Source organism: Hypanus sabinus, chromosome 21, assembly GCF_030144855.1.
Source record: "Hypanus sabinus isolate sHypSab1 chromosome 21, sHypSab1.hap1, whole genome shotgun sequence".
NCBI lineage: Eukaryota > Metazoa > Chordata > Chondrichthyes > Myliobatiformes > Dasyatidae > Hypanus > Hypanus sabinus.
Window position 1 is genome coordinate 17,065,974 of NC_082726.1, and position 18,032 is coordinate 17,084,005.

The following is an 18,032-nucleotide window of genomic DNA, read 5'->3' on the forward strand; positions in this document are numbered from 1 at the left end:
CTGCTCACAGAAGCCATCAGTGCAGAATGAGAATTCAAATCATCATGTCTGTAGAGGCTTTTCCAAACTAGTTAGCATTCCCCCTACATTTTTTCCACAAGTCTGCAAATATTTCAGTTTTACTTAGCTGGGTTTTAGGGAGGTTATTCTTGAATTCCCTTCCACCAGTCTGCTGAGGCATGGCTTTCCAGAACATAACTTGGCACAATGAACAGGTATGCCATTCCTTCACTGATATGTTTGCCAGTAAACTTAAACCAAGGACCACAAATAGAAACAGACTGCCCTTATTTGAGAAAATTATTTACTTAATTGTTTGATTTTTGTCACGCGTGCCAAGATACAATGAAAATTTTTACATGCCATCAACCCAGATCATTTTATCACATTCATACTTTGAACAGTACAGGGAAAAACAATCAATATTGAACACTACTAACTCTATCAACATCAATCACTATATGAAACCTTTTGTTAACATTCGTTGCTTTGAAGAAAACAATCTCACCCTTCACCTCTCTGCATAAAGTATTTTCTCAGCCCTGATATTACAGTGTTTTGATACATTTCTTCTGCACTCTTATGTTTCAGAGGAAGATATCTGCACTTAATACTATTTCCTAGTCACCCCATGTTTTATATTCATTCAATTATCTAGCTAGACTATCTATCTTAATAGAAGGGTTGTAGTTCAATGTAAAGTTATGTAGGTCTAAGAGAGTGACAACTGAAAGAAACCAGAGCTGTGTCCATTTTTATCATTCATAATCCTAATGCTATTAACTTGCCTAAAGTTCTTCACACCAGTTCCCCTCAAATTGCATCTTGTACTTTTAACAACAATATACATAACTAAAATAAGTAAACTAACATAGGGTTGTAGAAATAAGTATACAAACATTACAATAAAAGAGTATCACTGCTAAGGTTAGGGCTTCTTACAGTCTCTAACATTGTAGCTGCCACAGTAACAAATTCTTATGGGAGCATTGTGCTGAAACCACAGCTCAGAGGGATTCAGATTCCAGATTAATGTATTTATCGCATGTACATTGAAGCATATAGTAAATTGTGGATTTGTCATTTGCATTAACGAGCAACACGACTCAAGGAAGTGCTGAGGGCAGTCGGCAAGTGTCACCGAACATTCCGGCACCAATATGGTTTGCCCATAATGTTCCGCAGAACCACACGGAATACAACAAACAACAACAAACCAACTGCAAAACAAACCCCTTTCCTCTCTCCCACCCACCCACACAGACAGTTCTACAACCCTGGGACAGGCCTCCCAGACAGCCAACTTCCCCAGGGGACTTTAGAATCAGAGACTCAGTGCTTCAGCCATTGGTGCTTGTCTTCTAGCCTTCTGATTGACCTGCAGGCTTCAATATTTTGTAGGACTAGCTGATGATGGGGTGTTGAATCCAGATTTGCCAAATCACATACTTAGGGGGGGTCACTAGCCCTCATGCTTCCTGTTTGTAAAGCCATCCAGTTCTGGGACTCACTGAACTGAGGGGAACTTGCTGATCTGGTGGGCCATCAACTCTCATCCTTAGCCACAATGCTTGCCAGCCCATCTACGGATGCCCTGCATCACACATCCATGCCTCTGGCCTTTGAGCACCGAGCAGAGGCCTAGACTCACAATATCTAACCTCTAACTCCTCCACATTCCTATCCCAAAATCCTTGATCTGTCTTCTAACTTCTCCATGTCCTTGTGCTCGAACACTAATCTGATGCCTAACTCCCCTGTCACCAAAGCCGTCCCTAAGAACTTAAAAAAACAAGTACAATCTCAATGGAGACTGCACCTTGCTGCTATATTGACAGGAAGAGACGGAGTGCTCTCTTCAAAATTCACACTTTATACAAGCAAACATGGGAAAGGTTATGCAAGATCCATTTGCTCACAGTTTCTGAGCTCAGATCAGCAAACTCCAATCTTCCTTTGTCATATGGTGACAAGAGACAGTGTATGTTCTAACCTTTCACACAAAAAAAACTACTGTAGAAACTCAGCAGGCTAAGCAGAATTGTGAAGACAGAGGTGTCAGTGCTTCAGCTTGGGATCCTGCATCAGGTCCTGATGAAGAGTCTGGACCCTAAATATTCAACTCACTTCATTAAAAATTGTTAAAAATATTACATTAATCCATTGTTTAAGTGCAACTGAAATAGATTCTAATTTTTATCTTCATTAGTAAGTTTTTAGCAGCTAAGGAACAAGATTTAAACTCTGCTCAAGCCACAGATTAACTGACATTAATTGGCATCCTTCCACGTATACAGGACGACAGACTGACAGCTATCAAAACTCCAGCAAAGCCATATCACACCCAAGATAACGAAATATACTGATTCTTGAAAGACAACGCCTGCCACATGTACCACAACTGAAAGCGTTAACATTAGTTAATGGTATTGAACTATCTATTGTTCTGTGGCTTGTTTATTATGCTATTTAGTGTGGAACTGCCGCAACCAAACATCATAGGTGTCACATTCTTATCTATAGCCTGTGTTACCTTTCACTTCTCTTATTAGCAGTCTACTGCTAGTCTTAGGAGTACTGAAAGCTTTCATATCCTCGTCACTAACATCCTTAAAGCAAAGCATCAGGAGCTCTAGTGGTCTTTTAGCTTGGGCTACCTTCCCACACATTATAGCCTTTGGGATGTGGCTATTTTTCATCCTGCACGTGTGCAGATCCTTCAATATTTTCTTTTCCTGAAAAATGTTGGGATGCCTGGCCTCTGAGAAGATGAATGTGTTGGAAACATTTTCCTTCCACAAAGTGCCAAAAATATGCAGCAGACATTGATGGATTCCCTCCACACCCCATAGATCAGACACTGCAGATGCCTTCAATAAACCAATATGCCAAAAAAGCTAATGCATACTATTTTCTTACCGTCTTCTGTTTCCTGCCAAACAATCCCTTCAAGATTGACACTTGTCCCTGGCTCACAAGGTCCTAAGCACTCAGGCTCAGTCGCGAGTCCGACATCACAGGTATTGACTGCAATTGAGCGCGTGCGGACCATGATCTGCTCCACAGGAGAGGCTACCCCACTGTTCACGGGTGGTAGGAGATGAAGGGGTGGAGGGGCTGGTGTGGAGGCAGGAGAGTCCATCTGTAAGAGAAGGAAAGAGTAACATGATTTAAAGCTTTCAATTCCATTAAATTTGGAACCTTAAATTCCAAAGCTTCAACAGCTGCAAATAAAATAACTTTCCTTTATGCCAAGAGCTGCCAGCTAAGAAATAACTATCAAAAACCTGTCATTGAATCACAGCTCCAGAGTGGGAGGAAGAGAAGAATCTAGCGCAGGCAGACAGACACAGGCACACACAAAGTCTGAATACCAAATTCTAACCTGGATAAACGTTAGTTTCATATTTGGTTTCCTAATGGGAAAGCTTCATTAATCACTACTAATCACTATGGGAGAGGACATTTGAAGGCTGCTCTATTCTATCCTCAGTTGCTTACTTCAAGGATTCATAGAACAAACCCAGAAATCTCCTAATCTTTGGGATTTGAGAATTCAGCTCCTAAACACTGATGAGAAGAATCCAACAAAAAGCGAAAGAAGTTGGTTCCTTGGATGCGTAGGAATTAGTGGCAGTTAACTCATATGGAAGCACCCCAATTACAGACCTCCAGCAGCACTGGATTACCAGACCACAGGATCAGACAACAATATGGCAATGACAGAAGCCTTTCAGCCCTTAGTGCCTCTCCCAAGTCTGTGCCAACTAATTAATCCCACTCTCCTGTTCTTCATTCTTAGCTTGTCATTTTCCTCTCTGCCAGTACTCAAACCCATTCCCATTTTAATCTGCTTCCAGTTATTCAGATGATGCACCACTGATCAGTTGCACTGATCCTTTGTCAATCACCTTCAATCCAAGTTCTCTGGCTATCAAATTGTCTTCAACTATAAATATCTTGTACTCTAACAAAACCACTCATGGTTTTGAATAACTCTAAATAACAATCTCTGCTCCAAAAATAATTAGTTCTACTCATGAAACTATTATCATTCATACTTTGTTATTAATGAAAACCAATAAAGGGTTACAGTCATTTGGGTATTGTAAATAATGGGAGATGTACCCTCACATAATTTGCAAATCATGAATCAAAAATCTGAGGGAAGAAATAAAGTTCACTCTCACAGACCATATGTTTAAAAAAAGATAAATGTGTACAACTTATTCAACTCGCATTTCTTGATGCATGCACAGATTATGCAACTTAGCATTATAGAAAAATTATCATTTTCTAGGAATGCCACCCCCTGGGGCTGCCCTCAGATGGTAGGAAAGGAAAGTGCTCATCTTTGAATTCAATGGCAATCAGAGCAAATGTGTCAAATCTGTGAAGTACTAGGCTTGCAATGCAAAAGAACACTGCATTCCGACTTCAGGCAGTCAGAAGAAGCTAGAGTTACTTACAAAACCTTGTTCAAATGACAGGCAATGAGAAGGACATGTTTGGTTGGGTAAGGAGGAGGCAACGATTCATGTAGAAGACTGAGCAGCTAAAACTAAGGTTAAATGATGCATTTCTGTTCTTTATGTTTCATTTAGTTCTACAAAATGTCTGCCAGTTCATTAGATGGTTTGATTACAATGAATCACTTCCCTCTTCCTTCAAGCAAATCCCTCTCAACATTTTATATCAATGAATGTCAAGACTGAAATCAATCAGGAGCTCTGTTTAAAAGTCAGCCTGTGTCCAAATTTGTGGTCAGAGTACTAAATATGTACAATTTCACCCATTCTAAGATCGGGTAGAAAGCCAAAAAAAAAGCTGGAGGAACTCAACATGTCAGGCAGCATCTATGAAGGGAAACAAATATTTGAGGTTTTGGGTCCGGACTGAAAGAGTAGAGGAGAGATAGCTAGTATAAAGAGGTAAGCAGGAGAGCTGGAGCAAGAACTGGCTAGTGATAAGTGGATCTGTGTGAGGAGAGGTTGATAGGCAGAGGCAATCATGTAGGGAAGGGAAGGGTGGGGGTGGCAACAGTGAGGTGATTAGTCACAAAATCACACAGAATGAAAACACTCCATTCAGCCCAACAGGTCCATGCTAACCAAGATGCCCCATCCAAGCTAATCCCATTTGGCAGCATTTGCTCCATAATGATTTAAATCTTTTAAAAATTCTTTTAAAAGTTGTTACTGTACCAAAAAAAAGTGTCGCCCCTCAAGTTAGAAACATAGAAAACCCTACAGCACAATACAGGCCCTTCAACCCACAAACATGTCCTTACTCTAGAAATTACCTAGGGTTACCCATAGCCCTCTATTTTACTGAGCTCCACGTACCTGTCCAGGAATCTCCTAAAAGACCCTATCGTATCTGCCTCCACCACCATCGCCAGCAGCTCAGTCCATGCACTCACCCCTCTCTGCATAAAAAACTTACCCCTGACATCTCCTCTGTACCTATACCCAAGCACCTTAAAGCTATGCTCTCTCGTGCCTCTGACTATCCACACCATCAATGCCTCTCATCATCTTAAACAGCTCTATCAGGTCACCTCTCATCTTCCATTACCCCAAGGAAAAAAAATGCCAAGTTCACTCAACTTACTCTCATTAGGCATGCTCCCCAATCCAGGCAACACCCCTGTAAATCTCCTCTGCACCCTTTCTATGGTTTCCACATTCTTCCTACAGCGAGGCAACCAGAACTGAGCACAGCACTCCAAGTGGGGTCTGACCAGGGTCCTACATAGGCGCAACATTACCTCTCAGCTCCTAAACTCAATCCCACAACTGGTGAAGGCCAATGCACCATATGCTTTCTTAACCACAGAGTCAACCTGTGCAGCATCTTTGAGTGGACTCGGACCTCAAGATCCTTCTGATCCTCCACACTGCCAAGAGTCTTACCATTAATACTATATTCTGCCATCATATTTGACCTACCAAGATGAACCACCTCACACTTATCTGGATTGAATGCCATCTGTCACTTCTCAGCCCAGTTTTGCACTCTATCAATGTCCTGCTGTAACCGCTGACAGCCCTCTACACTATCCACAACACAACCTTTGTGTTATCAGCAAATTTCCTAACCCATCCCTCCACTTCCTCATCCAGGTCATTTATAAAATCACAAAGAGAAGGGGTCCCAGAACAGATCCTTGAAGCACACCCCTGGTCACTGACCTGATTTGCAGAATATGACCCATCTACAACCACTCTTTGCATTCTGTGGACAAGCCAATTCTGGATCCACAAAGCAAGGTCCCCTTGGATCCCAAGCCTCCTTATAAAAATCACAAAGAGTAGGGGTCCCAAAACAGATCCCTGAGCCACACCACTAGTGACCAACCTCCAAGCAGAATATGACCTGTCTACAACCAAGTTCCTTAAATCATTCCTTTTTCACCCTAAATCTATACACTTGTTCTTGGTAACTCAATCTGGGAAAAAAGAATGAGGTCATTCACCCTATCTATGACCCTCATGCTTTTATACACTTCTATAAGATCACCCCTCAATCTCCAACACTCTAAAGAAAAAGTCCTAGCCTGTCCAACCCCTTCCGATTACACAGTCCCTCACGTCCTGGCAGCATCCTTGTAAATCTTTTCTGAATTCTTTCCAATTCAATAGCATACTTGCTATAACAGAGGTACCAAAGCTGAGCACATTACTCCAGGTGCAGCTTCATGAGCACCCTGTACAACTGTACTATGAGATCCCAACTTATATACTCAATGCCCAATTTTATCCTCCAGTGGAGGCAATAAAGGGCTGTGTATTTTGGAATTTGATTGGAAAGATAGGTAAAGTGTGAAACCAAATAAGGGAGGGATGGTGGGCAGATGGTAACAGTGGGATGAGGGGTTAGAGTTCGATATCTACCTTGTATATAAATCTTGTTAGGACTTGTACCTGTCCCTCAGATTTTGACTCCAGAGGGACAAATATAAATCCTAACAAATACAACTTCTGTGCAGTACTGAGGGAATGTTACAATGTCTTCTGAAGGAGTCTTTAAGCTGAGACCCTGTCAACTCTAAACATCCATTGGCATTGATTTAAATAAATTGCCTCCAATTTCCTAACAGCATTTATTCATTCATTCAACATCATTAAAGTATATTTTTCAGTTATCAGTTTGCTCTTCATAGATGCTTGCTTTGCACATACTATCTACAACAGTCCTTACATTACAACAAGGGTCACACTTTCAAAGTACCTTATTGACTGAAAAGCACTTTGAGACATTCTCAAGAGAAAAATGAAGGGTAATATATTAACACAAGTCTCTTCTCTTTGTCTGCACTCATGCCAACCCTGGATACTTGAAATAGAAAGATTTAATCCTATTTAATCTGACACCCACTCACCTTCATGGATATAAAATTTCACAAAGTAAAACTAATAAAGATTCAGGTTGTAAAAAGTATCACATCTTGAAACAAAAGCAACTGTTATCTTCATGATTCATTCCCTTTAGCTTCTCACTGGGAATAGTCCAAAGAAAATCATCTGACTACGCTAAAGGAGACAGATTATGTCTAACTATGTGCTTGTAAAATGCAACACATAACTGAGGCCATCTTTGCCAGTCTTCTCTCAGATTGAGGCCAGCTCATTAATACTTGGGAATCAACTTGATCACCCACTTTTGACTGAGGTTGAGGCATCTGAATAGCATTTTTAATATTTAGGACATGCTGAATTAATTAGCTCAGGCAACTGAATTCACTGTGACAGAGCAGGTGTGTCACTGTAAAACAATTTATCGTTTTCGAAATAAAATACTTGTACAGTGTCTACAGCTGGTGCTGAGCTAGGGAGATCTTGCACTCAATGCGTTTTGTACACATATGCAATCACCCAGTTGCCCATACAACCTCTGAATGCAATTTGGATTTGTTACAGTCTTGACTGCCCCTTGGGACAATGCTGGATTGAAAGGAAAGGCTCTGTTCAGGCTCTGATACACCCATTCTAAAAAGTTCTTTAAAAAAAAATGTGCCTCCTGGTAAGGTGCTTATTTTCTACAAAATTTAAAAACAAATTATGTTTCATAAAATTTACAGATCTTAACTCTGATAAATGTAAGTGTTTATTTTTAAAATAAGTTTCCATTTCTGACTGCAATCTAATCGTGTCCCACGTAAAGTGATATCAAACTCAGATATAATGATGACGAACAATCACCTGAGACTTCAAACATGACCATCTAGAATCAACCATGAACTTGCATGAGATTGCAAGGGCAATTTGGGTGAGCAGGATCCATGTCAGTAAATAGATTTTGAAAACGCACCAGAAGAAAGCTGTTTGCTAGAATGTGATTAACACTGGAAGTAAGAGAAACAAATCACAATGGAAGAAGAATTATTTTATTTACACCTCCATGTTAAATTAGGTGCACCCTGACTGTGGCATTTGCTTCAAGGTCAAGAACATTAAGAACTGCTTTTATAAGTACTTTTAAAAAAATACACTGCAGGTGCCTGCTCAAGCCATCGAGAACATCATGAACCTTCTGCTTGAAGAGAAATAGCACAACCAATCAACCACAAAGAAAACTACAAAATGTACTGAAATTTAAAACAATGGTAACAGAAAATACTTGGTCAGGCAGTGTGTAGAGTAAGAAATAGTTTAATAGTATTTCAATTTGAGGCACCAACCAGACATCGGTGCTTACATAGTGACTAGTGCAACACTATTACAACTTGGAGTGTTGAAACTTGCAGTTCAATTCTCGTGACTCTGTATAAAAGTTGGTACATTCTTTCCGTGAACATGAAGGTTTCCTCTTAGTGTACTAGCTTCCTCCCACAGTCCAAAGGCATACTGGTTAGTAGGTTAATTGGTCATTGTAAATTGTCCTGTGATTAGGCTAGTGTTAAATAGGTGGGTTGCTGTAAGGCTCATTGAACCAGGGCTTGTTCTGCACTGTATCTGTGAATAAAATAAAAAGTTGCAAGGAAATATAGATGAACACAAAACCAATAAAGTATCCACAGCACTGGTATCAGTAAATGCTCAAAGTCAATACATCATACTGTACGTAGTGACACACAAAATGCATTCTACGTCAGAATTTACTTCCAAGAAAATCCATCCTTTTTAATGATGCAGAGAAAGCCAATGGGAATAATACAGGATGAGGGAAGAAATCAAACAAACAAGGTGTATAGAAGACATCATGGCCACAATTTTAAAGAAATAAACTTGTCTTATACCAGCTGTAGAGAGCAACGAGTGTAGAGAACAGACTGCATTCAGAAGCAGAGAAGTTGCAATGGAATCTTAACTTTCATATAAATTGTGAGAAGCTATACACAGTAAGAAAGTTAGCAAGTCTGTTCAGAGTAATTCTGCAACAAATGTCTTTTATGTAAAGAAAAATACATTAGATTTAGTAACAAGCAAGGAGCTGGAGTTGTCCATGAGGCTTTGCACAGATATTACACCACCTACATTACCAGCACTTTAACACTAATTCATTACTTTGTCTACACAGGGATAAAGTTCCCAAGAGGCTGATTACCATTCTGACTGCCAGCTCAGTCTGGATTGTTGCTTTTCATTTTAGTCCTTGTTGAGCATTAAGTTATTAAAATAACCAATAACAGCACTTTCTTGTTTATAGACTACTAAGTGTTTTGTCTGGAAACATCTCAAATATAAACTAGAAAATGAGATTCACTCGGTCCCCCATTTGCCTGTGATGTGATGATGTGAAAACTTTATTCAAAAAATTAACAAAGATGATTAACGCTCTCAGAAAATTTTCACCTGCCACAAAAATAAAAATCCGATTCCAATCCCTGATCTTTTGCCTGCCATCCCTATTCCAACCACGTATCTCAATTGAATTTAGAAAAAGGGAATGTGATCAACTGAAGAGACATACATTGGCCACCCACTGTCCTACTTTCTAGAAAAAATCCTCTCCATGGTCATGACTTGTTCTACATAATTTCCTAATTTTATTGAATTTGCTGACACAATCATTTGACAAGGTTCTGTATTCACCAACTTTCATGCCAAGTCAAAAATCCCAACCCCCTTTTCTTTTATAAATATAGTTAAGGCAGCTGAAGAGTAGACTGGCCACAGCTAATTTTGAAGACAGTACACCAGAAACAATAGGACTTTCCAGGAAAGAGCAATTCAGAATCAGATTTTTTTTCAAAATCACAGATTTATGTCATGAAATATGATCCAGAACCAAGATGAAGCATCTGCAATGTAAGAACTTTGGAGCTTGAGGCATTATAGTACAGTGTTTTAATTTCGTACATGGGATTCACCTGATGAATGTTGTGCAAAAAAGTACAATACACATCTCTGCCCAATGATTACATGACCTTAAAGGGATATTTAGCCCATATCCCTCTAAAGCAGAGGTTCCCAACCTTTTTTATGCCATGGACCAATAGCATTAAGCAAGAGGTCTGTGGACTCCAGGTTGGGAACCCCTGCTCTAAAACTTTCCTATACAGGTACCTCTTTTTAAGGTCTGTTAAACTTTGTAATTGTATCCATGTCTACCACTTCCTCTAGCAATTTATTCCATCTACCCACTCTTTTAAAAAAAAGTTGCCTTTCGGATCCCCTTTAAATCTTTCCCCTTCCGCCTCATCTATATACTTCCCATGATTTTATAACCTTCTAAAAGGTTAGCTCTCAGAATCCCTCAATTCTAGGGGAAAAGGAACACCAACCTATTATCTCTCCTTCTAACTCAAGATTTCCAAGTCCCAGTAACATCCTTGTGAATCTTTTCTGCACCCTTTCTAGCTTAATGTCATCCTTCCTACAGCTAAGTGAACAGAATAGCATACAATGTTCCAAGTGTGGTCTCAATATCTTGCATAATTATAACTTGACATCCCAACTTTTGTACTTAGTACTCTGACCAATAAAGGCAAGTACAGGTAGTCCCCGAGTTATGAACGTCCAACCTACGAACAACTCGCACTTACGAACTGAAGAAAGAGAACGCCATTCAACATTTTAAGTTGGATCACCATGCCGTCCGCCATTTTAGGTCATTGCCGTTGACACTGTGTTGAGTGTGTAACTTTGTATTTGGCTTAAATTTTTCATAGCAAGATTCACCCTGAACCCCCACCCCCGCCTTTTCCGGTAGGCTGGTGGCGCAGTGAGATTAGCACCGGGCTTCAGAACAGAGGTTCCCGAGTTCGATCCAGTGACAGACTGCTCCTGAGCGCGCCGGGTTGATGTCAAGCTCTCAACTCGACCTTGTAAAAAACACCGCCACCTCCAGTTTAAATTCCCGCACGGAATATTGAGGAGGATCAAATACCCAAACCCAGCACAGTCCCACTTGTCCCATTTAACCTATCTCAGTGCAAGTGGACTTTAGGACCTGGGGAATTCAATGTGGAGGTCCTTAGGACCCAGCGGAGCTTGGGACCCGCCACCCGCAGTGTTTCTGTTCCATTGACGGGAAGCGATCGCGATTGCGATTGAAAATAAAGTGGAAATAATAAAGCATCTGGAAAGAGGTGGAATGTCATCGGCCATTGGAAAAGCGTTAGGCTACAGTTGGTCAACAATCGAACAATTTTAAAGGATGAAGTGAGAATAATGGAGCATGTGAAAGGCCCTGCCCCAATGAAAGCTACAATTATTACTAAGAAATGCAGTGGTTTAATTATTGGAATACATACATTTCTTCAGTGTTTTATATGCATAGAAAGATAAAATATATACTAAGACAAATGTTTGACTAACCGACGCTAAATAATATCAGATGTACTTGTTCCAACTTACGTACAAATCCGACTTAAAGACGGACTCAGGAACGGAACTCGTTCGTAACCCGGGGACTGCCTGTATACAAAGTCTTGTCTACCGGTGTAACCACTTTCGGGGAAACATGTACTTGTCCCCCAAGGTCTCTTTGTTCTATAACACTCTCCAGGGCTTTACCATTTACTGTGGTCTGAAAGGAGGCATATGATAAGCTCACCATCACTGATCAGTTGCAAGAGTAAGAAGTCACATTGCAGCAAAACAAATCTTTGGTGAGGCCACACTTGGGAGTGTGTAATCGTGGTCACACCATTGCAGGAAGGACATGCAGGCTTTGCAAGGGGTAAAGAAGAGGTTTACAAGTTGCTGCCTGGATTAGAGGGTATGAGCTAAAAGGAGAGGCTAGAAAACTTGGTTTTCTTCTCTGGATGGAGAGAGAGAGACACACACACACACACACACACACACACACACACGGTAGGTGCCTAGAAGAGGCTGCCAGAAGTAATGGCGGAAGCAGATACAGTAGTGGTGTTTATGAGGCTTTTAGATACACACATAAATATGCAGGGAATGGAGAGGTATTGATCATGTGCAAGCTGAACAGAATTTTCTTCAATATGGCATTGTTTAGCACAGACATCGTGGGTCAGAGGACCTGCTCCTGTACTATACTGTACTGTACTATATTCTATTTCTAAGACTCCTGGTTTAGTTTACCAAAATACTTCACAAGTATCAGGGTTAAATTCCATCTTCTATTTCTTTGCCCACTTTCCTGTTGCAATCTGAGATAATCTTCTTCAATGTCCACTATGCCACCAATTTTGGTGTCATCCACAAAGTTACTTCTGAAAAACAACTCTGACTCCTTGGACCTTGCTGATTTAAAAAAATACAATCACTTAAAAAGTTATGCTAAAAGTGATGAAATGTCAACAAAGATACAGGTTCTGTAAGCAAGAGCAGCTCACTTTTGAGCAGCTTATCCTTAGGCAATTTTTCAATAATTACCTCAGAAACAGAAACATACAAATATACCAGGCTACAGATTAGCGTTAAACCACTCAAACCAACCTAGTAGCTACAGGAAGTGTAACTCGAAACATTAAGGTTACTTTGCTGAATCCCAGTCCAAAACTGGATTTATATGCACAAATAGTATAATACAGTAATCATAGCCAGGCCTTGAAATGTACACATTCAGTGGTTACACTAATAGGTGAGTCAGACTTGCACAGCCCCAACAGATATGGACCACATTTATGAAAATAATACAATCCTGCAGGCAAATCACACCATGAAACAGAAATAGTATTTGACAAATTTGAAGATCTTGAGGATGTGACAAAGCATCTGGATAATGGGGATCCAGTATAATCAACATATTTGAATTTACAAAAGACATTTGAAATCTTAAACCATTACAATGAATATACTGAAGGCTGAGATATAAATTTTGAAGCAGTCAAGAGTTCAGGAGAACAAGCAGAAAATTGGAGCTGATACCCAGAACTCGTGGTGAATACAATACTTCAACAATAGAGCATTTTAGTTGCAATAAAATGCAAGTTTCACCAACAACATAAACGTGGGATAGCCAAGCCTAATCTCACAACATTTTTTAATTTATTTTATTATTTATTAAAACTGCAAACATTATATATATTATTTTTAAAAGTACATAAATATTTAAGTTTGCCAACAACCTCACTGTCATAGATCAAATTAAGAGGTAGTGACAAATAAGTATGCAGGAGGGAGATTGACAATTTAGCTATGTAGTACCACAACAACCTCTTACAACATTTTACTCACTATCAGCAAGACCAAGGAGCTGATTATTGACTTCAGGGGGAGGAAACCAGAGGTCTATAAGCCAGTCCTCAATGGAAGATCAGAGGTGGAGAAGGTCAACAACTTTAAATTCCCTGATTTTATAACTTCCAAAGAACTGAACTGGGGCCAGCACACAAATACAATTAGAAAGAAACCATAGAAGCACCTCTACTTCCTTAGGAGTTTACAATGATTCAGCATAACATCTAAAACTTTGACAAACTTGGAGATGTGTAGTGGAGAGTATACTGACTGACTGCATCACAGCCTGGTATGGAAACACCAATGCTCTTGAATAGAAAATTCTACAAAAATAGTCAATACAGCTCAGTCCATCATGGGTAAAGCCCTCCCTAACATTGAGCACATCAATATGAAACATTGTCACAGGAAAGCAGCATCTGTCATCAGGGACCCCCACCACCTGGCCATGCTCTCTTCTCACTGCTGCCATCAGGTAGAAGACACAAGACCCTTAAGACTCACACCATCAGGTTCAGGAACAGTCACTACCCTTCAACCATCAGGCTCTTGAATCAAAGGGGATATCATCACGCAGCTTGCCCCATCCTTGAAATGTTCCCACAGCCAATGGACTCACTTTCAAGGACTCTTCATCTCATTTTCTCGATATTTTTTGCTTACTTATTTTGCACACTGGATGTACGCCCAAGTTGGTGCAGTCCTTCATTGATTCTACTACGGTTATTATTGTATTATGGACTTATTGAGTACACCCATAAGAAAATGAATCTCAGGGTTGTATACGGTGATATATAAGTACTTTGATAATAAACTTACTTTGAACATAACATGAAAATATACTAATGCACTTCAACACACTGGCATCAACTGTGGAAATGAATAAACAGTCAATGTTTCACGCCAAGACCCCACATCAGGACTGGAAAGGTAGAGGAAAGACATTGAAATAAAAAAGGTAGAGGGAGGGGAAGGAGAACAAGCTAGAAAGTGATAGGTTGAAGTCAAGTGAGTGGGAATAGTAAAGGGTTGGAGAAGAAGAATCTGATAGGACAGGAGAGTGGACCATGGGAGAAAGGGAAGGAGGAGGGGCACCAGAGGAAGATGACAAGCAGGTAAGAGGCCAGAGTGGGGAACAGAAGATGGGAGGGGGGCGGGGGGTAAGAATTTCTGGAAGGAGAAACTGATGTTGATGCTTTTGTCACTCCTCCATCCTGAGAGTGACCTCATTGTGGTAAAAGAGGCAGCCATGGACCAACATGTCAAAAATGGAATGGAAATAGGAATTAAATGTTTGACCACAAGTACATTCTGCTTTTGGTGGATGGATTGGAAGTGCTGAACAAAGTGGTCCCCCAGTTTATGTCATATCTCACCGATGTAGAGGAAACCACATCTGAGGCACCGGATAAAATTAATAACTCCAAAAGATTTTGCTGGTGAAGTGTTGTCTCAGCTGGAAGCACTGGTTGGAGCCCTGAATAGAAGTAAAGGAGGAGGTGAAAGGACAGATGTAACATTTCAGTCGCTTGCAGGGATATGTGACAGGAGAAAGATTATTGGGGAGGGAATAATGGACAAGGGAATCATGGAGAGAGAGATCCTTGCTGAAAGCACTGAGTGTGTGGGGGGGGTGCAGTAAAGATAAGTTCGATGGTAGGGATTTGAAGATGACAGAGGTTGTGGAGAATAATGTGTTGAATGCAGAGGCTCAGGGGTGGTAGGTGAGGACAAGAGGCACACTATCCCTGTAAAGGCAGCAGGAATATGGGATGAGCATAGATGATCCAGGAACTAGAAGAGATGCAGGTGAGGGTAGCATGAACGGTAGAGGAAGGGTAACTCCGTTCTTTAACGGCGTTCTCTGATGTCCTGGAAATCTTGGTAACAAATGCAGCAGAGATGAAGGAATTGAGTAAAAGGAATAGCATTTTCCTACTTCTCCAGCCTTGTACCTTTTCCAACCACTTGGCTTCACCTGTCATCTTTCATCTAGTCCTCCTCCCCACGTTTTTTTATAATGGCATCTTCCCCTATCCTTCCTAGTCCTGAAGAATGGCCTCGGCCTGAAACATTGATGAGGCACAGGGTCACGAAGAACTCAATCTCGGAAGGACTCAGTTCATGCAGCTGCTCTCCTCGTATGCATACAAAAAAATGTTTCCTATATTCTGAGATCTGTGTGATTATTGGCTTCCTTCAGTTTTTCTTTCGGTACAGTCGGCCCTCCTTATCCGTGGGGGATTGGTTCCAGGACCCCTTGCGGATACCAAAAAACGCGGATACTCAAGTCCCTTATTCAACCTGTCTCAGTGCGGTGGACATTAGGTCCTGGCGGTAGAGGTCTGAATTTGCAGTGTTTCTGCTCGTGAACATCATCACGAACATGATTGAAAATAAAGTTGAAATAATAAAGCGATCGGAAAGAGGTGAAACGCCATCAGTCATTGGAAAAGCATTAGGCTACGTCAGTCAATGATCGGAACAATTTTAAAGGATAAAGTGAGAAAGGTTCTGCCCCGATGAAAGCTACAATTATTACTAAGCAACGCACTGGTTTAATTATTGGGTTTTGGATTTTTGATCCTCCACATCAACCCAGCACGTCGGAGAGCGCACTCAGGAGCGATCTGTCCCGAGTTCCGAGAACTCCCGTTCCTGAGCCCAGCACTGAAACATATGGTCTTAAGTGTTTCGTATGCATAGAAAGGTAAAATATATGCTATATACCAAGACAAACGTTTGACTAACTAACACTAAATATTACCAGATGTACCTATTCCAACTTACTTAGTAAGAGAACTTCCAATTTTTTTTTATCCCGATCCACGATAACCCATGCACATCCTCCAGTATACTTTAAATCATCTCTAGATTACTTATAGTACCTAATACAATGTAAATGCTATGTAAAATGGTTGTTATACTGCATTGTTTAGGGAATAATGACAAGAAAAAAAGTCTGTACATGCTCGAACAAGAAGTGCTGGAAGAGCACTTCTGGGTTTTCACAATTCGTGGTTGGTTGAATTTGCGCATGCGGAATCTGCGGATAAGGAGGGTCGACTGTATTTTCTTTCTTGTGGATGATTGGCGGGTGGGTAATCTGTTCATTTTGTGTGTAAGAGACGGGGTTGGGGCAAATGTTCTTTTCTGCAAGTGAAAGGGTCATGGAATGTTATGTGCAGTGGGTCAATGATTGTTATTGTGGCTGTTTTTTTTGCTGTGGGGGGTGATTTTGGGATCTGCAAGTTTTGTTTTTTTGTCTTTTCTTTCATCAACACCCATGGTTTTTCTGTATTTTATGGCTATCTAGAGTAAACAACTATCAGAGTTGCTTGTATTATACATGCATACGTTGACAATAAAGTGAACCTTTAAACCTTTTATTTTGTTTATTCATTTCCATAGATGCTGCCTGACCTGCTGAGTTTCTCCAGCATTTTGTGCATCTTGCTCTGGATTACCAACATCTACAAATTTCATGTTTATCCAATGCACTTTAAAGAACATTATCAAAATATATCATCAAACCCTTTAGGAAAACTTCAGGAGAGGAGACCAAGAATTGGTCAAAGAGATGCACATTTTAGAGTGTGAAGGAAATGTTTACAGAAAGTCTGAAGAGTTGAAGAAGCAAGAACCTCACAACACAATTACCTTGATGGATGCTCAATAGCCAAAGTATAAAAGGCTACAGACCAAGTGCTCCTATCTAACTTGAGATGATGATAAAATGAGTACCTGGTTAGCATGGACATGATGGAGTAATAGGACACTGAATTCCAAACTTTAAGATGCACATGCAGACAGTGAGAGAGAAAAAGAGAGAGAGAGAGAGAGAGAGTGAGTGAGAGTGAAAGATTGTGAGAGAGAGAGAGAGAGTGAGAGTGACAGAGAGTCAGAGAGGGAGAGGGAGAGACAAAGACAGATGAAGACACAGGGAGCAAGAGAGAGGGAGAAAGAAACACACACACACATTGTCTACTAGTGAAGTGAATTGTGACTGCAACCCTTATAAAGGAGCAACATGTTATTACTTAAGAGTTCAACAAAATAATTTTCAACTGAAGGAACCACTCACATGTGGCCCATAGCAATTTACTACAACATATTAATCACTATTTTATGTTAATGTCAGAACCAAAATCGTGGAGTCACAATTCCACAATGAGCTAGTTTATTAAAGAACAAATTTCACAACATATGATATTAATATTAAACCTGATCCTGATTTGGAACAGGTCAATAAAAGAGGATTTTTAAATTATGAAGTTTAACTAAAAAAATCTTACTAGATTGGTGTTCTACTTAGATATATAGCTAAATCTTTAGTTACGTTAATTATACAATAAAATCCTTTTTAGCCTTTGGCACTGGCCCCAGCCCGACCAGACAGAAACTCAATATTTTCAAAATAAATTG

The 18,032-nt window shown here is 40.3% G+C and overlaps 1 protein-coding gene across 3 annotated transcripts in view; it reads right to left on the reverse strand.

Annotated features, from left to right (window-relative positions):
* Nucleotides 1-18,032, reverse strand: part of LOC132378825 (zinc finger protein 609-like) — a 224,821-nt gene that overhangs the window by 109,459 nt on the left and 97,330 nt on the right. For all 3 annotated transcript variants that reach the window (XM_059946062.1, XM_059946060.1, XM_059946061.1), the window contains exon 3: nucleotides 2,920-3,142. In XM_059946062.1, coding sequence (XP_059802045.1) covers nucleotides 2,920-3,142 — 223 coding nt within the window. The remainder of the gene's footprint in view (nucleotides 1-2,919; nucleotides 3,143-18,032) is intronic.